The sequence below is a fragment of the Ictidomys tridecemlineatus genome, chromosome 9 (assembly GCF_052094955.1).
Source record: "Ictidomys tridecemlineatus isolate mIctTri1 chromosome 9, mIctTri1.hap1, whole genome shotgun sequence".
Lineage (NCBI taxonomy): Eukaryota > Metazoa > Chordata > Mammalia > Rodentia > Sciuridae > Ictidomys > Ictidomys tridecemlineatus.
In genome coordinates, this window is record NC_135485.1 from 66816203 (window position 1) to 66841940 (window position 25738).

At 33.7% G+C, this 25738-nt stretch overlaps 1 protein-coding gene across 7 annotated transcripts in view; it reads right to left on the reverse strand.

Moving 5' to 3' along the window:
* Window positions 1-25738, reverse strand: part of Mapk10 (mitogen-activated protein kinase 10) — a 313016-nt gene that overhangs the window by 126653 nt on the left and 160625 nt on the right. For all 7 annotated transcript variants that reach the window (XM_040292190.2, XM_040292193.2, XM_040292192.2 and 4 more), the window contains one exon: window positions 20934-21103. In XM_040292190.2, coding sequence (XP_040148124.1) covers window positions 20934-21103 — 170 coding nt within the window. The remainder of the gene's footprint in view (window positions 1-20933; window positions 21104-25738) is intronic.

Here is a 25738-nt window from a genome sequence, read left to right on the forward strand (position 1 = left end):
GACAAAATAAAAACCTTCCATGATAAACAAAAGTTAAAAGAATTTATAAGAGATAGCCTACACTACAGAACATTCTCAGTAAAATATTCCATAAGGAGGAAATGAAAACCAACAATGAAAATCAGCAAAAGGAGGAACTACACTAAAGGAAAAGCCAATTCAAAGGAGAAACCTAGTCAAGTTAAAAACCAAAAATAAGCCAAAATTACTAGGAATACAAACCATATTTCAATAATATTATGAATGTTAATGGCCTAAACTCGTCAGTTAAAAGATGTAGACTGATTAGATTTTAAAAGAAAGATCCAACAATATGCTGTCTTCAAGAGACTCAACTCATATGAAAAGACATTCACATACTGAAGCTAAAAGGTTGGGGAAAATAAAAATACCACTCACATGGACTACATAAATAGCAAGGTTTTCATCCTCATACCAGATAAAATTGACTTCAAACCAAAGATAGTCAGAAGGGATAAAGAAGGTTATTTCATACTGCTTAAGGGAATCACACATCAACAAGATGTAACAATCATAAATATCTATGCCCCAAACAATGGAGCATCCATGTATATCAAACAAACCCTTCTCAATTTCAAGAATCAAATAGACCACAACACAACAAACTGGGTGACTTTAACACACCTCTGTCAACACTGGACAGATCTTCCAAACAAAAACTAAACAAATAAACCACAGAACTTAATAATACAATCAATAATCTAGACTTAACAGACATATAAGGAATATTTCATCCATCAACAAACAAATGCACTTTTTTCTCAGCAGCACATGGATCCTTCTCTGAAACAGACCATATCATATGCCACAAAGCAAGCCTTAGCAAATATAAAATTAGAGAGAGAGAGAGATACTACCCTGCATTCTATCAGATCATAATGGAATGAAATTAGATATCAATGATAAAATAAAAGACAGAAGCTACTTCAACACCTGTGGACTAACAATATGCTATTGAATGACACATAGATAACTGAAGAAATCAGGGAGGAGATTAAAAAATTTCTTAGAGATAAATGAACACGCCAATACAACATATCAATCTCTGCAACACTATGAAGGCTGTGTTAAGAGGAAAGTTTATTGCATTGAGCTCTTTCATTTGAAGAAGAAAAAGTCAACAAATTACATTACATACATTACATCTCAATGCTCCAGAAAAAGAAGAATAAATCAACACCAAAAATAGTATAAAATGGGAAATAATTAAAATCAGGGCTGAAATCAATGAATTTGAAACAAACAAAAAAAATTGAAAAAACTAACAAAACAAAAAGCTGGTTCTTTGAAAAAATAAATAAAATTGATGAACCCTTAGCCACCCTAAAAAAAAAAGGAGAGAAAAAAATCTCAAATTAACAAAATTCATAATGAAAAAAAGAAATATCAAAATAGACACTATTGAGATATAGAAGATAATTAGAAAGTATTTGAAAATTTATACTCCAGTGAAATAGAAAATCCCGAAGATACCGACAAATTTCTAGAGGCATATGATCTGCTCAAATAGAATCAGGAAGACAAACACAATTTAAATAGATCAATTTCAAGCAGGAAATAGAAGTTGCCATCAAAAGCTTACCAACCAAGAAAAGCCAGACACCAGAGAGATTCTCAGCCAAGTTCGACAAGACCTCCAAAGAAAAACTAATAACAATACTCCTCAAAAAATTCCATGAAATAGAAAAGGAGGGAACCCTACCAAACTCATTCTATGAGGCTAGAATTACCCTGATTCTAAAACCAAAGACATATCAAAGAAAGATAACTTCAGACAATATCCCTGATGAACATAGATGCAAAAATTCTCAATAAAATAATGGCAATTCTCATACAAAAACATATTTAAAAGACAGCGCAGCATGATCAAGTTGGGCTCATCCTAGGGATGCAAGGTTGGTTCAACATATGGAAATCAATAACGTGATTCATCACATCAATAGACTTAAAGGCAAGAAACAGATGATTATGTTTCTTGTCTTAACTTTTTTTTTATGTTTTGACTAGGGATAGCAGGAACATATCTTAACATTGTAAAAGCTATCTGTGCTAAGCCCAAGGCCAACATCATTCTAAATGGAGAAAAATTGAAAGCATTCCCTCTAAAAACTGGAACAAGACAGGGATGTCCTCTTCACCACTTCTATTCAACATAGTCCTTGAAACTCTAGCTAGAGCAATTAGAGAGATGAAAGAAATGAAAGGAATACACATTTTTTAAAAAAAGGACTCAACTATCACTATTTGCTGATGACATGATTCTATGTTTAGAAGACCCAAAAAAATTCCACCAGAAAACTTCTAGAACTCATAAAGAATTCAGCAAAGTAGCAGGATATAAAATCAATACCCATAAATGAAATGTATTTTTATAAATAAGTGATGAATCCACTGCAAGAGAAATTAGAAAAATTACCCCTTCATAATAGCCACACACATACACACATACACACACGCAAAAAAATACTTGGGAATCAATCAAATCAATCTAACAAAACAGTGAAAGACCTCCACAATGAAAAGTACAGAACACTAAAGAAAGAAATTAAAGAAGACCTTCAAAGATAGAAAGATCTCCCATGCTCTTGGAGAGGCAGAATTAATATAGTCAAAATGGTCATATTACCAAAACTGTTATACAGATTTAATGCAATTCCTATAAAAATCCCAATGACATTCTTCATAGAACTAGAAAAAGGAATCATTAAATTCATTTGGGAAAAAAAGACCCAGAATAGCCAAGGCAGTCCTTAGCAAGAAGAGTGAAGCAGGAGGCATCACAATACCAGACCTTAAACTGTATAACAGAGCAATAGTAACAAAAATGGCATGGTATTGGTACCAAAATAGACATGTAGACCAATAGTACAAAATAGAAGACACAGAGACAAACACACATAAATGTGGCTATCTCATATGAGACAATGTTACCAAAAATATACAATGGAAAACATATAGCCTATTCAACAAATGTTTCTGAGAAAACTGGAAATTCATATGTAGCAGAATGAAACTGAACACCTATTGCTCACCCTGTAAGAAAATCAACTCAAAGTGGATCAAAGACCTAGGCACTGGAAAAGAGATCCTGCACCTAATAGAAGAAAAAGTAGGACCAAATCTTCATCATGTTGGCTTAGGACCTGACTTCCTGAACAAGACTCCTAAAGCACAAAAAGTAAAATCAACAATCAATAAAGGAGATGGATTTAAACTAAAAAGCTTCTTCCCAGCAAAGGAAACAATCAATAACGTGATGAGAGAGCCTACCAAATGGGAAAAAATCTTTACCACACACACCTCTGACAGAGCACTAATCTCCAGGATATATAAAGAACTCAAAATATACTTAATACCAAAAAAAAAAAAACACAACTCAATCAATAAATGGGCTAAGGACCTGAACAGACACTTTACAGAAGAAGATGTACAATTGATCAAAAAACATAGGAAAAAATGTTCATCATCTCTAGTAATTAGAGAAATGCAAATCAAAACTACTCTAAGATTTCATCTCACTCCAGTCAGAATGCCAATTATCAAGAATACAAGCAATAAGTGTTGGAGAGGATGTGTCATCTCCATAGCATCTATCAGTTGTAATGGTAATAAATTTGCGACAGTTTGTAAAATGAGAACTGAATATATGGAGGTGCTAAATTCAGATTATTCTATCAATTCGTTTGATAATGAAGGAAGGAGATAAAGAGAAGATGTTTGGAGGCAGACACATTGTAAATATATTTCCTTTTTTAGAAATTGTGAATTTGCCCAGAGATCTTCTAGAGGCAGGAAAGAAAAAGCTACAATTGATAAATTGCAAAGAACAACTAACAACTTCCTGTGGGGAAGAGATTGAATCACAAACACAGGTGGGCAGCCAGCCTGGGCTTCCTTCTCATAAACGAACTCATACCAAGCAGGGGAGACTGCAATATCAAAAAGGAAGAGAAAAGGGAAATTGAGAGTTCACTTACCTAAGACCATCTGTTTTCTCTGGAAAGTGGGAGGTAAGGCCTGTGGCAAAGAATAGGCTGGTGAAATGGAATTGGGAACTTGCACTTAATTTGTAGAAGGGCTGTAAGAGCCACCCTGGGGAAGGGGATAGGAAGCTAAGGAGACATATAAGGAAAATGGTTGCTGAGCAGGAACAAGAGCCCAGCTGAGGATGAAACTCAGAATCCTATAATGCAGAAAATCAGTGTGATTATGATTCCTCCAGCTGGGTTCAGCCTTCCAGCAGGAGCATAGAAAGCAGCCAATTGAGCCAATCTGGATGAGGGTTTGGAAAAGAGCTACAGAGGACAAGGAGATGAGAAAATAGAAAGCATTTGACAATGTCTCTAATCATTCTTGAGTTCCAAGGTAAGGTAAGAAAAAACTAACCCAGCAGGAAAGTGACAGGCTCAGACAAGAGAGAGATCTTAAAAGATATGTACAAAGGGAGAGGAAGGGGACGGGAGACAAGAGGTAATGTTAATGTGAAAACAATTTAGCTTCTTATTTTCCTCTGCTCTTTAATTCTTTCTATCTTCTTACGTGTCTTAAGTGAATGCTTAACATACTAGATCTATTGGTCTTCTCTACATTAATTATTTTCCAACATTTTTTTTGATACCTATTGAGTTTCTCTCATTAGTCACTTGAAATCTGAGGTTCATTCATTTGGTATCAGCTACTAGCCCATGAGGCATAGGTGTGTGAATTACAAAAGGCATCTTCCCTGGGGGAAGGTAGCCATGCACCAGGGTCGGTTGCTGGGAAGGTGAGGGTAAAGCTACAATCAACCTCTCTCATCCTCTCTCATCTCTCTGCTCTTGGGCAAGTGACACATTTCCTGACCATAGTCTTCTGTTCTGGATGATCCCAAAGAAAATATTTTTTTTTAAATATGCTTGGGTGATATCTCCCTAGAATGGGAGTAAAGTCTTGATTTTATAAGTGGACATAATAAAATCTTCTGTGAAAACCACTTTTAATGACAAGAAGGGTATAAACCAGGAAAAACATCACAAAGAGAACCCTAAGGTATATATGCCTTTAACAAAAAGAAAACCCATGTCAAAAAAAATGGCTAAATTCTCTTTCTGAGGTGATTTAAAATGCTCCCATGGAACACAGAAGCCTATAATGCAGTGGTTCAGTGCTGGGTTCATAACTTTTGACACAGTAAGTGAAAATCACTTGACAGGGTCAAATATTTTACATAAATTTAAATCCCATTGCAGGAGAGAATATGAATCTGGGAGTAGAAAACAGACAAAGGAAATGATAGGGCTGTCACTCCATCTTCCAAACTAAAAGATATTTTCCTTTGTCCTTGGCTGCCACATTCAAATCTGTGCTTAGCAAGACAGCTCAGACTCTATAAACAGAATGTGACGCTGTAACAGGCCTGAGGCATGACTTGGTACCTTCCCTCTGAGATTTATAAAAAGCTCCTCTCAATGTTGGTATCTTTAGTTACAATATTTATAACACATGTGTTCCTTTCTTAAAAAACAATCCACCTTATCTACAGATGGGATAAGCAGGTCTCTTAGAGAATAATTTTTGGAATCTGAGAAACACCAATTGTCATCTGTTATTTAGCGTAATCTAAATATGAAACTGTCACCTTTCTGGGAGGAATTGTGGCTTTTCCAAAATGCACTGAATAGTGCAGAATTGAGCATTTACATATCTCCATTTGGGTCATTTTTTAACATAACTATATGCTTTAACAATTAGTTGGTATTTATACATCAAGCAGAATAGTACAGGAACTGTTAACTGATGTTATTTTGGAAATGAAAATATCGATGAATGTAATAGAAGATACATCATAAAAGAGTAAGATGGTGGAATGTGATGATCATTATTCTCCAAAGTATACTTATGAAGACACAAGTTGGTGTGAATATACTGTGTATACAACCAGAGATATGAAAACTTGTGCTCTATATGTGTAATAAGAATCATAATGCATTCTGCTGTCATATATAAATTTTAAAAAAAATTTAAAAGAGTAAGAATCAGTATCACTGAACCATTTCATCTTTGGGACTGAAATAAAACTGAAAAATAGATAAACTGTTCACTAATTATTTCTTCCAATAGAAATCTTAGTAGTTTTACCTATAAATTATTTACAGGGAAGTCAGTTATCTGCAAATGAATAATTATTTATGGAAATTTGAATGACTATTTTTTGCCTCTGCCAAGAAAAATGGGCTACAAATTCTTGCTGTCAGTTTACACTAAAGAGATGTAAATTAATTACAACTGAATAATGACAGAATTCAAAATAAATGTCCATTCCAAAGCCAAATATAATTTTTAAGATTATGTACTATCAACCCCATCAGTATCGATTATCACACTGACGCTTATTTACACATATGAACTCACATAGCTTATAGTTAGCACACAAAATATTAATTTCATATGTGTGTTTGTGCATGTGCGTGCACACACACGTGTGTGTAAATTATTTCCTTCCTGAGAGCATACTGTCATCAACTTCTACCCATTATTTTTCAAAGCACCGGTGTTTTCTCTGTGAAGAAAGAAAGATACGAAAACTGATATTTACAAGTCTTACTCATCAATTGAGAAATGTGAAAATATTTGAAGCCTGTGCTAAGCCAAGGGGCCAAGAAGAATAGAAAATGTGGGAGAACACAGTGTCTTATTCTTTAATATACCACTGAGCCATTATTACCTCTTACAAGTATGAAGACCGTATTTGAAACTCAATGTTCCTTTTCTCAAGAAGGTTGCAATTAAGGATCTAAATGGCAATATAAATGGGAAATAGCAGTGATGCCGAGTGTGCCGATATTCCAGATGCAGATGAAAGGGTAATCATTTCTACTGGTCAAGGGCTAAATGGAAATGTGTGATTAAAGCTGCATCATTTAGGTTAATGGCTCATTAGAAACTCTTAAGAAGAGAAATGTGCCACAGGAGCTTGAATGATGTTTCCAGAAACAAAATAAAAAAAATCATTTGGGGCCCATTGATCAAGTCTTTTTTGTGTTATTCAGGAAGTCTAATGCTTTGGCAAACATTCTGGATGATTTTACCCATCTCTGTTATTATCCATCAGCCTCTTAATCATAAAATACTTCCATCCAAATTCTGTGCTTAAAGATGATTAGCTAGGTCTTTGTAGCTACATTATACATTTAAAAACTAATATTTAAAATACATATTATAAATAATATTGGAAACCCAAGCAAAAATAGGAAAAAAAAACAGTTTAAATGCTACTTTGCCAGACTGACCGAGTATTAACAAAGTCATTTTATTAAATCCTAAATTCATTACCTAATAATTAAGTAATAGTTACAATCAGGTATCTTCCCAGCTCATGTATGCTGATCTTTTGCAATGCTCCATTGTTAGAAAAGTGTGACTTAAGTCCACCTTCCTTGAATCTACTAAAAGTCATTATAATTATTGATTGATTAGGCAATTTTTATGTATAGCTTGTTTTGTACTCTCTTGGGGGTAGGGGAGTTCTGTGAGATAATATTGTCTCCATTTTACTGATGCATAACCCAAGGTTCTGAGCACTTAAAATTAAATGCTATCATTGATAAAGCATAATGGAAAACTCAACTATATGCTTCTAAGTAAAATGACCAAAGATGATAATATAAGGTATCCGGAAGTACTATTTTCTATAATATATAAATGAGCAAATAATTTTCAGAATCCTGAGAACTTACTCAATTTTCATTCTAATATTCAGCAGAAAGAAATATGTATTGAATATGTTTCTGTTATGTACCCTAACATGACCATGTTTCAGTCTCTTTTGTTCTGGAGTATATTGACAGATGTTCACTTACCTCTTCCAGCCATTTTATAAATGTATGTAATTAGTTCAAGGCTGATTAAATCTGAGTGCAGATAAAGTAGCTCAAATTCATCACCAAGATGGGAAAAGTTGCTGAGAACATGAGTGAGTCAATAATGGCTTTTAAAAATAAAAATGAGTGGATTAAAATGAAAGGAGTTTCAATAAAATGTGTTTTTCAAAGCATATGGAGGCTATTACCACTGGATTCCACAAACAGAGATTGTTCTGCAAGTATAATTTGACTTGGCATTATTATAGTAACATATTTGAGCATTTGAACAAACTCAGAGATTTTTTTGTTTGTGTTTGGAGAAGTGTTCTATCCTACCCATAATAATTCTGCCTACTAGTATCAGTACTACATAGAAGCATGAAGGTAAAGGAGAAAGCTGCCCCATAATAGAAAAACCTAAAGTAAAACAAGCTATAAAACACCTCTTCTTTCTACATCCTTAGCAGAAGAGCATCTGGAGAGAAGTTTTGATTCTGACATCGCATTATTAATGGCATTAAAGAGACTTAATGCTGACAGATGTATTAACCATTTCTTCCCCAAGCCTCTTACATACTAGATGTGTAGTAACCAATATGCAATTATAAGAGATACAGCAAAGAAATTAGCAGAATGTGCCTACTGACTCCAACAACAATTATCAGAGTTACAGGGATCAGAGTCAGGAATTTTTAAGATGTTTTGGTTGCTATCCTTGGCAGGACATCTTTGAATGTTCTTCCTGATGTCTTCATTATTTGGATCTGACCTATTTGAATTACTAACAAAATTCACTTCTTTCAATGTCAACAGCACTGTCAATAGAGTCCACTCTCAAATGATGATGCATAGGGGATACAAGCCTCTGGAACAACAAGAGACAGATCCCTTCTTCAGTAGACTGGACCAGTTAGGGAGAGAATTTCATGAAACCCAACAAGTTAGGAATAACAACCCCTCTGTCAACTTTGAAGCAGATATGGAAAAAGAGAACTTCAGCAGCTTCTCCAAAAGGAATTTGGGGATCATGTCTCTTAGGGAAACTGTTGGGTAGGAAATGGGGTCAGCAGAAGTGTTGGAGCCCTTCAGCCCCACCTGGCATCTTCCTATGAGGGGAAACTGGGTCATCTTATAGTTAAAGGGATAAAGCTAGACAACTATGGGAGAATTGAAGATCCTGAAGAGAAAGTTCCCAAGGGCTAGAGCTGTAGCTACGTAGTAAAGTGCTTGCCTCACATGTGTGATCCTCAACACCACATAAAAATAAACTAAGATACTGTGTGTCCATTTACAACTAAAAAAAAAATTAAAGTTTAAAAACAAGAAAGAAAGTCTCTGAAATTGAGCATTACAATAGCCCAAGGGACTAACCTGACCTAAAGTTAACTAGTTGCTAGTTAACATTTCATTAACATCGCAGTTTGCTACCCTTCTCTGCATTTTTTGGTGGGGGGAATGGAAAATTTAGGCCTAGGCAATAGAGAGGAAATTATGTCAAATTGAACTGCCAATCAGGTTGCCTATCAAGCCCAGTTCTACCTAGAGATGAAGAGGGAAAACTAGCACAGATCAATAAAAGCAAGCTACACCATGTAGATGGGACCTTGAGATACTTCCTAATGTGGCTGACTCTGCTCTATCTGGATGAACTTACACTTTCAATAAAACTTTGTTTTGTTTACCAAACTCCTGTGTCTCACTCAATTCTTTGTCTGGGTTGTCAAGAACATGGACCTAGCACCCCTCAGAGAATTCTTGCCTATATGCCAGTAACATCATTGCATCTTTTTTTTGTGTGTTTTTTTTCATCACTTTAAATCTTATTTGGGGAGTAAGTAAGGTTAAACTACTTATGTTTTTGTAAACATATGTACCAATATAATATGGGTACAATATCAGACTCTGGGCCAATGAAGGATCTACTAGATAAAATGTTATAAAATAAAAAAAGTAACAGTGTTCCTTCCTGAACGTTTTTGATCCCTATCTCCCTAAGGTGAGGGCCACAAAGAGACACATACTTTTTAAGCCAAAAGAACAGGGATTTGAGATTTTCTGCAAATCTTCCTAACCCTTAAGTTGACTAAGCTACTAGAATATTGCTTACCAGATCACTAAAGCCACTAGCATCCTCTTATCCAAAGAAGGCAATTAGATAAGCCATAAGCACTTTTTCAAATATGAATACGCAAACAGCTTAGGTTTTGCTGAACATGCCTAACAATTGAAATATTAGATTGCTTATCTGCATACAGTTTCATTACTGCAGACCTCAAACTGAAGGACATCTACCAGAAATATTTTTTTCAGATTTTGTGGAAAATCAGAAAGATATATCTCAAAATATTATATTTATATATATTTATATATTTAAAATAATATATATCATGTATATTTAATTAAACTAAACCTTTGGGTTGGTAAATATATATATACATATATATATATGTATATATATATATGTGAGTGTGTGTGTATGTACATATACTCACACACACACATATATATTCATATAATATGATAACCATGTATTGGCTATTTACACATGTACATGGATATGTATTTCACTGAAGGTTAATTAATTCATTGAATTATTTCCAGAGCATTTCATAACTATAGTTCTTTCAACTTTGGTTAAAACATCTGCTAAATAATTGGTATTTCTGAAAAATTTAGCTAACATAAAATGATCATCTTATTTCTAAATATCCAATTTTCAAGGTATGATTTTTTTATAATAAGCCACCATAATTCTGTACTTTTATCTCTACTAAACTTATATCCTTGCTAAAAATATCCTGCTAAACACCACCTCACATAATTGGATTGGGACCACATTCAAGTTGATTTTACACTAAGAAGGAAAAAATGTGGTTTTATATCCTATCATTTAAAACTATACAATCAGCTCTTTTTGCATAATGAGCACACCAAACTTGGACAGTCTTCTCAACTAGCTGTTGACTTTTGTCATCACTTTCGCTGTCACTTTGACTCATCTTTGGAGAAAGAAATGAGACACATAAAATGTTCCTAGGCTTGGCAAAGAACAGCAGGATGGAAGTGAGAACAGACAATGAAATACTGGCTGTTGATTTCTTCCTATGATTGTTTATTCAGTCTAGGACTGGAAGTAGGATAAAACACTAAATGAGACTTTTTCCAGATGATGGGGACAGTGTTCTGAAATGATTTGTTCAACTGGCTCCTGAAAGGTTGTTAAAAACTCATCTTAAATATTACTTTATAATTTCCACCTATGAAGTTGCACAGGACTCAGTTCACACAGTAAAGCAGAACAATTTTCATTGTTTCTACTTCAACAGATAATCTTTCTTTTCCTCAGAGGTAGAAGGAAAATCTTCATTGTTCCCAATAATGACATTTTTGCACTATCATTCATGGTAAATAAAAAAATAGTAGTGGTCTATTTCTTTTGAAGACATTTTATTATTGCCCTTTCCACCTAATGTTAACTAAGTAATAAAATAGTTAAAAGAGGGTAAAGAAATAGCAAGAACCAGTTACAAACTAATGGTAAGTGGAACAGTGGAAATAAGACTCCATTTCAATCAAGATCAGAAATTGATGCTTCTGTGACAGAAGTACCAATATGACAACATTTATACTTGAGAAGCAGAATCTTTCTTGCACAGGTGCGTGAACATGACACACATACACACATACACACACACAATTTTATAGAGACATAAGCAAAAACATTTTTTGATGACATCTCTTTGCAACCGGTTACTCCATGTTTTATTCCTGTTTCAAAGAAAATTAAGTAAAATTAATGAATGTTTAGCTTCAGTTTGTCCCCTAGAGAACCCAATCAATTTCCTAGCTTTCAATTTTAACCAGTAACTACACTCGAGATTGTTTAAGAATATTTAAGATACTATGTGGATCTGACAATTGTCATGAACATAGGAAAGGTTTATGGAACATGCCTGGGAATGGACATGTGTTTGACATCAAAGAGGCAGAGGAAGAAAAATGGGGGGTTAGAGGAGGAGTGTACTTCCCAGTAGTTTCTTAACTCAAGATGTAAATAGTGGGAAGACTGCTCCTCAGCAAGATGGATAACCAAGGAAATTCAACAGAGGTCAGTAAAAGAAACCAAAGAGATGAAGAAAGTTGGAAACTTCAAACATAATATAAGAAACAATATGCAAGAGATACACTAGCTTGGTAGGTGGTGGCGGTGGGCACAGCTTCTGAGCTTTGTACAGACAGAAAGAGGAAAAATGCTATGGAAAAAAATAAATTGCTGTGCTGGATAGGGTGACACACACCTACAATCCCAGCCGATCTGGATCTGGAGGCTGAGATGGGAAGATTATGATTTCAAAGCCAGCCTCAGCAAAGGTGAGGAACTAAGTAATTCAGTGAGACCCTGTCTCTAAATAAAATACAAAATAGGGCTGGGGATGTGGCTCAGTGATGGAGTGTTCCTGAATTCAATCCCTGATAGCCCCCCAAAAAATAAATAAATAAAAATAAATTGCTTAGGGAACCTGTGGAATAGAGAAGGAGACTGATCTTTACCAGAGCTGGTAGAGGAGTTGTTCAGTAAAAAGTCCCCCAAATTGCTAGGCCCAAAGGTAGAAAGTCAGGTTACCAGATGAACCATGGTCATCATAGCAGGAGTCAGTTTTAAGCAGCTGTGCAGAAGCAACCAGAGAAGGGAGATCAGGAAGTTATCAATCTGACTCAGCAGTCATATATTGTGGGGTCCAGAGTATGCCTGGACCAGTGTGACTGAAACAGATTCATGCCCAGAGTGAATCAGACTTGGGATACCAAACAAATAGAGCCCCCATTGTTGCTGGAATCCCATGTGAGCTATTGGGACAATGTCAATAAGTGGTTAGATAGGTGCATCTACACTCCAGGTTTGAACCTGGGTAATTCACATTCATAGTGGTGTAGAGGTTTAAACTCTGAGCCAGACATCCAGCAGAGATCAGCATCTCCCCAACAACAGGAAGTGTGGATCAAATCTCAAATACCCACCAAAAGATTTTCAAAGTTCAGCCAAGACTAAATCCCAACTACAGGAACCTCTAATTTAGAACTTTATACAAGCCCCACTACAGGGGTATACACCACTTGTCAGTATTCTTCAGTCTAACCTACCCTATACTGGGAGACAGGAAGCTAAGAATTACCTACAACTAGCTTTGGCTCCTAGCAACAATCACTGGAAGCTTGGTGAAAAACACAAAGACATTGAACTTAACAGCCCTTGACCCGAAGGTTACAGAGTCCAAAAATAAATACAAAGAATGCAAATCAATCCTTGCCAACAGTTTTGACCACCTAGGGTACATAAGCCCTTTATTTCTCATTAAGAATTTTTATATTTTTCCCTATCCACCCCATTTTTATTCATTTTAAAAATTTAAATTTAAATTTCTAAATTAAATTGAATTAAATTTTTTGCTTGTACCATTCTGCATGATTATGGGTATAGGCACGGGAGTGTATACATGTTCTCACTGGATAGATAGGGTTAAATATCAAATATGTATATGTATATGTATATGTATATGTATATATATATATAATGCATATATAATATATATTTTTCATATAATTTTACCTCGCTTTTATTGCTTTATTCTTCACCCATTTATTACTTAGCCTTGGTTGACTTTGGAGGGATATAATTTTACATGAATTTAGTTGTTTGGATCATTCATACCTTGACTTTTTTTCCTCTTACTGTCCCTTCTTCATTCTCTTCTACCATTAATAGCTGGATTTTCTTGTTCCCTCTTTCCCTCTTTCATTATTGTATTACCTTTAGTTATTTTTATTCCTCCTTCTTTATAGCCATCATTGGCTACCTATCTCTTGCTTCTCCTCTGTTTACTTTTTAAATATTTTAAACTTTATCTTGCTTTCCTCCCTTATTTTCTCTTCACCTAAGAAAATATAATTTCACTATGTGATAGAGTTAGTCTATGCATTTTCTATCCCATTCATATTGTTGTTTCATGTCTGATTTAGTTGGTTTTTGTTGTTGTTGTCAAGTTGTTGTTGGGTGCTAAGGTTAATTGCTAACCCACATTCCTATACAGGTGGTAATTAATGCTGTAGATGTCAAAGTAGATGCTAAACATTTATTTTAAGAACATACATCTGTTGCTAACATTATTGTTTTTCCAGGTTCTCTCCATCTCTAATAAGGGCTGGAAATTGATTGGGATACCTCAAGTTCAGAGAGTAGGGAGTATTACTGCTAAGCAATATTCACAACTCATGCAAGTAACAGTGACCCTCCCTCAACACAAAAACTAGCATCACTTAGGCCTCAAAAATACCTCAACATAAAAACTAGAGAGAGACCAAACCAACAACCAGGCCCCAAGTAGGAACAACTACAGGGGGACCTCATGTACCAATCCTGGACAACTACTCATACATTAGAAACAGAGAAGTGCCTCGAATAAAAAGGTGACTACACTCAAAGGAACAGTCACATTAAAGAAGAAAGGTAACAAATGTCAATTGATGCATAAGTCAAAACCCTTGAAAATGTGAGGAAACAGGCAATCAAATCTTCCCTCAAAATTCACAATCCCCCAACAAAGAAATCCATAGATATAGAACTGGATGAAATTCCAGAGAGAAAATATGAAAAATTTATTAAAAGCTAAAAAAAATCTCAAATAGATAAAGCTCAGTAGAAGGATAACCAACTAAATGAAAGTCCAGACAGAAATAAATATAGCAAACAAATCAAAATGACAGGAAATAACAAACATCTCTTCATAATAACATTAACTGTAAGTGGTCTCAGCTACCCAGTTAAAAGATATAGATTGGCTGAATGGATTTAAAAACAAGATCCAACTATATACTGCTTGCAAAAGATTCATCTCTTAGGAAAAGACATCCATAGGCTGAAAGTAAAAGGGTAGAAAAATATTCAATGCAAATGGAGTCCAAAAACCAGCAGAACTGGGTATTCTCATATTTGAAGGAGCAGACTTCAAACAGAAATTAATCAGAAAAGACAAAGAAAGTCACTACATATTGGTAAAGGAAATGATCCAACAAGAAAATATAATGATAGTAAATATATATGTTCTACATATCAGTGCACCTAATTACATTAAAAAATAGTTTTGGCATTAAATCCCATACAGTTTGAACAACACTTAAATTAAGAATGTATCAGGAGAAATGATAGGAGAAATAAAAAACTTCTCAGAAACAAATGAGAACAGAGATACAACATATCAAAGTATCCGAAACAATATGAAAGCAGTTCTAAGAGGAAACTTTATATCATTGAATTTCTACAATAAAACACCGCAAGATCTCAAATAAGTAAGCTTATGCTCCACCTCAAAGCCTTAGAAAAAGAATTGATTAATGCCAAAATCAATAGAAGACAGGAAATAATTTGATTCAAAGCCAAAATTAATGATATTGAGAATAAAAACCAACACAAAGTATCAATAAAACAAAAAAAATGATCCTTCAAAAAGAAATAAAATTAATAAATCCTTAACCAAACTAAGCAAAAGAAAGAGAAGACTCATATAAACAAAATCAGAGGTGAAAGGGAGATATCATTACAGACACTGCTAACAATTGGAGAATCATTAGAAACTATTTTGAAAATTTATATTTTAAAAAATGGAATGTCTAGAAAACAATAAAAATTTCTAGAAAAATTTCTATGACCTTCCCAAACTAATACAGGAAGATAAAGAAAACCTAAACAGACCAATATCAAATAATAAAATAGAAACAGCAATTAAAAGCCTTCCACAAAGAAAATATTAGGACCAGATAAATTTTCAACTTAGTTCAAGAAGAAATAACACCAGTCTGTCTCAGATCTTCACATGAAATTTAAAGGGAGGGACTACTTCCAAATATATTCTATGATACTCAAACCAGACAAACATACATCAAGGAATGAAAACTACAGACCAATATCCCTGATAAATATAGATGCAATAATCCTCCAAAAAAATTAGCAAATCACTTTCAAAAACAATTCAAGATGATAATACTGTATGATCAAAGGATTCCAGTCCAGGGATGCAAGGTTTGTTCAACATATGCGAATCAATAAATATAATTCACCACATAAACAGAATTGAAGACAAAAATTGTATGATCATATCAATAGATGCAGAAAAGGCCTTGGTAAAATTATTATATTAAAAACACTGGAGAAACCAGGAATAAAAGGAACATGCCTCAACATTATAAAGGCTATATATGACAAAGCTAACATCAACTGAACAGAGAAAAATGAACACATTTCCACTAAAATCAAGAACAAGACTAGGATGTACATTCTCACCACTCCTACTTAATTTAGTTTTTGTAACTCTAGCCAGAGAAATCCGGCAAGAGAAAGAAATTAAAAGGATATAGACAGGAAAAGAAGAAATCAAGTTATTATCTGTTTACTGATAATATGATTCTATATCTAAAAGATCCAAAAAATTCCACCAGAAGACTTCTAGAACTGACAAATTAATTCAGCAAAGTAGCAGGATACAAGACCTTTTTAAATCAATTGCTTTCCTATACTCAATAGTGATTTTCCAGAGAAGGAAATCTGGGCAACTATTCCATTTATAATAATCTCAATAAAATAAAATATTTGAGAATTAATCTAAACAAAGAGGTAAAAAATCTCTTAAATGAAAATTATAAAACACTGAAGAAAGATTGAAGAACTTAAAAGATGGAAAGACCTCCCATGGATTTAGATAGGCAGCAATAATATTGTCAAAATGGGTCATACTACCAAAATCACTATGTAGATTCAGTACATCCCCATCAACATACCAAAGACATTCATCACAGAACTAGAAGAAAAGTCTTAAAATTTACTTGGAATAACAAGAAACTCAGAATAGCATTAGCAATAGTGAGTAAGAAGGTGATGGTGGAAGCATAACAATACCTGATTTGAAATTATACTACAGAACTTAGTAAAACAAACATCATGAATTGGTATCAAAATAGACATAAAAACAATGGAATAGAATAGAAGTCATAGACACAAGCCCACATACTGATCATATGATACTTGACAAAGGTGCCATAAATACATGTTGAATAAAAGATAGCCTTTTAAATAAATGAAGCTGAGGAAAAATGAATATTCATATGTAGAAGAATGAAACCAGATCCTTATCTCTCTCCCTGCACAAAAGTGAAATCAAAGCCGAGCAAAGACTTAGGAATTACACCAGAAACTTTGTAACTGATTGAAGAAAACATAGGTTCACTGCTTCAACATATCGAGATAGGTACCAAGTTCCTTAACAAGACCTCTGAAGCTCTAATAATAAAATTAAGAATCAATAAATGAGTTGGCATAAATATAAAAGCTTTGTAACAGCAAAGAAAATAGTTAAAAGCAAGAAGATAGATCCTTCAGGATAAAAGAAAATCTTTGCCAGCTACTCCTCTGATATAGATTAGTACCCAGAATATATAAAGAACTAAAAAAGTGTATATATATCTCTCTCACCCTCCGTCTTTCCCTCCCTCCGCCCCAACACATACACAAAGAGCAAATCACCCAATCAGGGAATGGTCAAAAAAGGAAACAAATATTTTTCAAAAGAAGAAACACAAATGACCAACAAATATATGAAAAAGAATTGTGATGAGGGAATTGTCAATCAAGACCACATTAAATTCTCTCTCTCTTCAGTCAGAAAGGCAATTAGCAAGACAACAAATAATAATACTACAGGGATGCAGCCACATCAACATTTACAGCAGCTCAACTCACAAATGCTAAACTATGGAGCCAACCTAAGTGAATAGAGATGAATGAATAAAGAAAAGTAGAAGAAAGGGACCAGGGGGAGGGAGAAGAGGAGGGAAGGGAAAATACTGGGGAATGATGCTGATCAAGTCATATTGTTCTATCATGTTCATTTACAAATATGTGAAAACCATTACATTGTGTGTAATTATAATGCACTAATAAAAATATGGGAACAAAAGATCTACAAGAGAAAAAATACATTAAAGACCTAAATTACAATAAGTAAAGCAAAGATAACTCAAAACCTAGGTCGAAGAAAAGAAACAAGGAAGGACAACCCCATTTGTGTCAGGGAGGAGAGTCCTCTGATTGTACTGTCTATATACATGATAGAGTAGAAAGTGAGAAATTCCATTCTGCCTTTCATCTTGCTCTTTGCCAGCCTGAATATGATTCTGTTTCCCTCATCAAGGACTAATCATTTCAGGAATCTTACAGGTAAAAATTTTGGAATTCAGTTATTTTTTTATTGCCAATTTGCTGATAAATTTGTCCTAAAACTAGATTAAAAATTCAGGGATACTTTCATTATTAACAAATGTTTTCAGTTATTATACCAAAGACCAAGAATTATTTTCATTCCATAAAAAAGAAGAAATAGAAGCCCCAAATATCCTATAAAACATACTATAAAATTCTTAGTATAAGATTTTCAAATTTTTCTGTGACATTTTGTTAATTTCTTGAGCAAAATGCTGTTTTGAATCTATTTTTAAGTTAAGAGTTCTATCACTTTCCCTTCACTGGCAGTCCTAATTTTCCATGGAAGCTTTTTTAGAAGGAAAAAGAAATTATCCCCAGAAATTATCTGCACTGAGAATATTATTCAGGAAAATTTTCTTGTGTCAATATTCTACAGTTTTCCATCAAAGAAAGGTAGCTAACCATCATTCAGTTTTCTTCATTCCCTAGTAAATTTAGGAGTTTTGCATCACTTATTTTAATATTAGAATCTTTATTATATCATGTATATTAGAATTATTGCCACAACACATTATCATTAACATAATTGCTTAAACAACACAAAATTATTATCTTAGAGTTCTGAAGGTCAAAAGTTCTATATGGGTTTCACAGGCCTAAAATCAAGATGTTGACAAGCTGAATTAATTTCTACAGGTGCTAGAGGAGAAACTGTTTCCTTTCATTTGGGTTATTTCGAGATTCAATGCATTATTATTGTAGGACTAAGTTTTCCATTTTCTTGCTGATAGCTACCTGATAATCATTTCCAGCTTCTATTAGCTAACCATATGTTTTGGCTCATGGCCCCATTTCCTCCATCTTCAAAGCCAGAAACAAGGCAAGTCTCTCTCATGTTTCAAACCTCTTCTCTATCTGCTCCTATTGCATCTCTTTGATCCATTCTTCTGCTTTGCTTTTGAGGATTCATGTTATTCTATTGATACAACCTGGATATTCCAAGACAATCTCCCAATTTTAAGGTCCTTAATCTTAATCACATCTGTAATGCCCCTTTTACTATACCTGGTAACCTAATCAAGGATTCTGGGGCTTAGAACCTATGCTCTTTGGGGTAACCATTATTTTGCCTACCATACCATGAAAATATTTGGAACCACAAGATGTTACCTCATACCTGAACAATAAGAATACATAAATAATTACTGAAAATAAAAATGTATTTACTTGTTTACCTATTTTAATATCCTTGAAATGAAAGGTTTGATCCATTTTTAAAAATACTAAAATGTTCTACCTTTCACATTGCAAAATTAACTACTGTTTGATATTAGGAAGTTAGTAATTAACTAGGTGAATTTCAACAATACCCTTGGTATATTTGTTAAATTATCCTTAAATTTTAGTGTTAGGATTTAGTAAGTACACTAGCAGTGCACTTCTGCATTCACATCAACCAAGCATTGATATTGAAAATAAACTGTTGCCAAAAAAAAAAGCAAATCAAATTTTCAAACTTTCATGAAATTTAAAATGCAGTTTTGAAAAATATTGAAAATTATTCATTGCTATCATTAAAATAACTAATATTTTATATGAGTAAAATGGAAGCATAAAATAAAAATATTTTTATATGTTTATTTCATCATCATCCTATTCACTCCATCAAAGTTTTTGTGCTTTTAAATAGACCTAATAATTAACTTAGAAGTAATTAATATAATAAATATATTACATAAATATTATGTATAAGCATATAAATATGTAGGGCATATTTTCTCAATTTTTACATATTAATATGAACCTTCAAAATGGTTGAACATTATTATTATTATATTTAGTATTATTCATACTAAATGTATTCTGTGCCAGGCACAGTGGTGCACACACTTCTGCCATCCCAGCGGCTCAGGAGGCTGAAGCAGAGGATTGTGAGTTCAAAGCCAGCCTCAGAAAAAGCAAGGCACTAAGCAACTCAGTGAGACCCTGTCTCTAAATAAAATACAAAATAAGACTGGGGATGTGTCTCAGTGGTTAAGTACCCCTGGGTTCAACCTCTACTAACCCTCTAATACATATATATGTGTGTGTGTGTGTGTGTGTGTGTGTGTGTGTGTGTGTGTATCACATAATATATTTAAACAATCTAAAAAATGCTTATCAATTAACCTGATATCATTACTTTTATAAGCATTTTGTAATTGCTAAATCAGATCTAGATTTGTCTTGACTTCAAGTAGCCACTCAAAATGTTATAAAATAATGATTGCAAAGAGCCTAGAATCTTCCCATTTGGAAACATTAGGCAAATTTTTTTAGTACAACTTTTTTTTTTTTAGATAGGTAACTAAATTTTAAACATTGAACTTTAAAAGTCACAAGAACATTTAAGTCATCATTTTCCCCTCGCACATAATATAGGGGGATTTATTTACTGTTATCTCGAGACAGCTTTTCATTTCTTCCTGTGAAACATACAAATAAAAAATCCCAAATACATTAGCAACAAGTAGAAACCTCTGGGTCTCTTGATTTCTTTATGGTGTTGTGTAATGGATTTTTTTTTTCTGATGACCAAAAGAAAAAAAAAATGTCACAAGTCAAGTTGTACAAATTGTTAGCATGTGGGCAATGAGTGACAAATGATACTCATAATTTTATTTTTATTCAGTGGAATGTATTTTCCCTGTAAAATCATGTTATTTATTTATTCACGTTTTACTTGTGCATTTGCATCCAGTAGATGCACACACACACACACACACACACACACACACACAGCATTTCCCTTTGAAAGCGTGACTTAAATTCATTCCACTTACCAAACTATTCCCTGAGCCCCAGAGCCAATAGGCTTTAGATTCTGGTAGCGCTTGAGAACTGTGAAGGTTGAGTCTCCCACTTCCACACTGTAGAATTGGTTGTCCACTTTGCTTTTGCTCATGTTGTAATGTTTGGCAATATATGACACATCCACTTGTTTATCAAATCCCTGTTTTAGAACAACAAAAACATGAGAGTAGGGAATAAGTAGAGTGATAATAGATGCAGAAAAGCCTGTTGTTTTTTAATGATTACTGATACTTAGCCATCTGTCATCTAGTTCAGATAATTCACATAGAAAAAAAATGTGTATTAGCTCATGCAAGATTATTTGGTATAAAAGAGCTTTAAAATGCAAATAATTTTTAACATTAAAAACTATTTAAAATGAAATATACTTAGGTTTAATTCACATATTCTTTTCTAAAGTCTTTCATTGAAACTATTAATTTATGAGGCAAGCACATATTGAACATTTACTGGTCTCTAGGACTATACTACATAGTTGAGGATTCAAGTTAATAAGATGGTGATCACTGATAATATGTCTATTATAATAGTCATTTGAGAAAGGACAAAAGAATATATCCACAATCCTTTCTCAGAAAGAACTGAGATACAAACCTATGTGTAGCTCTAATTATTTTAATTAGGTAAATTTGAATTAAACTGTCTTGACTATATTTGTCCTTCATTAAGCAAAGAGTTACTTCAAATTAACCTTATTCTAAGATACCACAAAACACTTTATTTTTTGGAAGTTTAGATTTTAAATTTCTCAGTTATTGCATTTTCTGTTTATCTTTTTTTAACTATTATTTTTTAGTTGTAGGTGGACACAATACCTTTTATTTTTATTTATTTTCATGTGGTGCTGAGGATCGAACCCAGGGCTTGCTTCTCAAGTACTAGGCGAGTGCTCTATGGCTAAGCCACAACCCTAGCCCTCTGTTTATCTTTAAGAGAAGTTCATGTATCAATCCTATTCAATAATTGAAGAATTTGTCTTGAATCACTATATAGATAATTATTCCTCTTTATATAATCTAAAGACCCATTACCCATGACTATTAACTACTCACACATGCTCTTATATTGTACTTTAGGATGTAAATAGTATAGATTCTAAAGCTAAAAGGAACCTCACAGACTATCAACCAACCTGTCTCCTGTGGTACACACTGCTGAATGCCTACACAATAGTTACCCCTTCTTTTTACTGATTTTGTTTAGGTTTTAAACATCCACATTTTCTGTGAGTCCTGCTCAAGCCTAGCAATTGAAAACTTGAATAAGTCATTGATTCTCATTATAGAGTTGGCATTAACACATTGGGGACATTTGGGAGATTTGTTACATGTTTTAGAATGATAGGAAATATGGCTTATATTTATCTGCCTTGTCAAAAAATGCTGGTTGGCCTTCAATGAGTGGAACATTCTCACACAGTAAATAACTTCACACATACCTCACAATTTTTGAAGGTCCTGCCAAATCTTTAATGAAAAACCTACCAACCAAAGAATTTTGTGTGTTTTTAATATATGCTAATTTTTCTGAAAATCTAATTCTTATGTTATTTGAAAGAATATTTTAAATCTTCTGAGGCTCTGAATTTCCAGGTTAGTTATGATATCATTTTTCTTGGAAAGTTTTGTCATTTTAACTCTAAATAAAAATCTTAAATAGAAGTACTATCTAATTTTCACCTGATCTCCTTGGAAAGGGACCCATATAACACTGATAAGGAAATGAGGAGAATCCAGTGGGGACCATTTGAACATGGGTAGTAAAGTCTACAATTTCAGTGTGAGAATCTTAAAACTTCATATAGGTGAGGCAGAGGTGAAAGTATAACACCAGCTATGGTTGGGTGAGACATGATAACAACATTCAGTACAAATGCACACAGGCCTCAAAGAATAAAGTGGACTACAGTTTAGAAGCCTATGTTGTTGTACAGAAAGCTGAAAATTTGGGTAATTCAAAAATGCAACAACAAAAGACCTGAGATCAGGAAGGCAGTCTATGGAGCATGGAACAGGAAATATAAAAAGACTATTAAAAATCAGGGCAAAGCAGGCCTATTCAAGGAGACAACAACAGGGTTTAGAATTTATACAATTGGTGTGGACAACAGTAGAAACAAGAACATCAGTATTTAAACAATCCTCAATTTCAACCCCAGTACCAGGAGCTGCTCTCCACACCATGGTCTATTTCTATTCTAGGCTTGTTGGCAGGAGTAGATGAGACTGATTAAAATCCTACTTCATTCCTAAGATGAAAAGCAACTGGACCTAGAATATCAAATGCTGTCACCTGCCTGCCAAACTTAATGTGGGATACAAGAAGTGACTAACTTACCATTTGTCATGTCCTGACGCATTTTTACAGTCCTTAATATTCTGGTCATCCACAAAATCCTTACCACATATCAGCCTCATCAAAACATCCCTTTTCTTTTCCCCCACGTATTCCCTTCTCTGTTGAAGAGTGGCTTTTCTGAATGGGCTGCAGTTGTGATGTGCTAATCACACACCATGACCTTTATGTTCCACCTCCTGTCTTAATGCTATATCTTGGTACCATCCTCCACTTTGGGACTTGGTTGCAGCTTTTCTAGCTATGGTCTTAGTCATCATATTGCATTTGAACCAACCTACTGGTGTTCCTCTTCTAACACTTCAATACTTATTCAAAGAAATCAAGGGAGTTCAATGCTATTTCTTCAAGCTTACTCTAACAGATATTCTATTTAACATTTACAACTGTTTAACCCAACGAATTCTGATATTATGCACATTGTGTGCCAGATACTGGATCTGGCACTGAAGATAAATGAAAATAAGATAAGATCTCTGTCAAGCATGGAGACAGACAAGCAAGCAAGTAGTGAAAATATGGATGATATATATTCTGTAGTAAAATAAAGAAAAGATGCTGGGTATAAACAGGAAGTAGCCGTTAAGTGCTTACATTCATTCATTATCAATAATTCAATTACTTTGTATAAAGCAACTTATATATGCCAAATAGCTAGTATAAAATTGGTATTGTTTGACTGGAAATTTGTTTTATGTTTTCTCAGACTAACAATATCCCTGCACCACCATTCTCACTGCTTCTCAGATGAGTGGGCATCTGTCCTACTAAAAATCATAGACACAATACCATGGAGATCCAGATTCTACAAATACAGGTTCTACTAGCTAGGCAATCCAGGTGATTCTGATTCAAGGATATGAGTCTTTGACTTTGAGAAAGACTATGTTAGAATAATCATTCTCAAAATGGATTCTGCCTAGAATATCAGTATGATATAAATGGATATAAATGCCCGTTTTAAGAATGTAAATACCTCTACCCTGCACCTATGGAATCAGTAATTCTGGAGGTGGAGCTCAGCAATTGGTTTTAATAAGTGTTCCAAATATTCTGATACATTTTAGAGCCACACATTGAAGAGGAGTTATAGCCTGAAAACTGTGAAACAGATGATACTGGAAATATTTCTGCTGTGGAAATAGGTAGAAAATGAAACACTTACTTACAACAGAATTAATATTTCTATATCTGAATCTGCACCAGGGTAAATATTTAGTAGCTCTGAATACTGCTAAATTCCATTGTTCATACATAGAAAACACAAGCCAGAATCCATGAAAGAACAAGTATTACCTTGAACTTCAGGTTCAAGGATTTCAACTGCCCAGACCAAGGATTGATGAAGTGCCTTTATTCAGACAAGTCAAAAATTGAGTACATGATGACACAGTAAATCATTTTATCTCAGCAATTGTTCATATACCTAAGATGTATCCAGGAATTTTTTTCTAATAAATAGCTAAAATAGGATTTTTCATTTAATGGGAAAATTTTATATATGGACTTGATTGTCCTTTGGGTCTGTGATTAAAGAAATTACATAACTGAGAGTATAGTTCAGTGGTAGATCACTTGCCTACCATGCAGGATGCTAGTTTCAATCCTCATAACTAGCAAAAAATGTATTTCAGAACATTTTAGCAATACATTTATCAGAAATTTTAGCAATAAAAAAGTTTCTACTCAAAAAATAAACAGCAAAATTATTTAAATAAAATGCCCAATTCCCTGACACATTTTTTAAAATAAAATAAAAGTAAAAATCCCAGAGTGTATAATATCTCACATGGTATTGAAATCATTATTTTAAGTTTTACAAATACACACAAGTATATATATATACATATATATATATACACACACAAATTAATTAAACTTAGGTAAATCTAGAATCTAGAAGTTAGAGGAACATTCTTGGAAAGTATCTTAATACATTAGTAAAGTCTATTTTAATTATATGTGGTAAGACTGAAGATAATAGCACTGGGAATTTTCTTGGACTGATGTCATAGCCAAATCTTTGATGGCAAGTATGTTGTGTTGAAGAGCTTCCCCCAGATCCCATCTGTGCCCTAAGCTCATAATTAAATTGAGTTTTGAAAAATTTGAACATATTAATAGGGTATACTTTATTCTTCGTCTTCTATGTAGTCGTCTTTATCATAAGTGTAATGTTCAAATACAAAATTTTCTCTACAAAATTTGCCTATGAAAAGTGCTTTAAGGACACCCTGGAAAAATATTATGAATTCTAGAAATAAATCAATGCTAAAATAATGAATTCTAGAAGTCATATGACTTCTATGATATGTCTCCAGTTATGTTGCAGTTTTTCCTGAGTTCAAACCATAGGACTCAAGATAGTTGGGGTGATTTAGGTGAATGATCAAAACTCCATGCTAAGAAGACATGATTA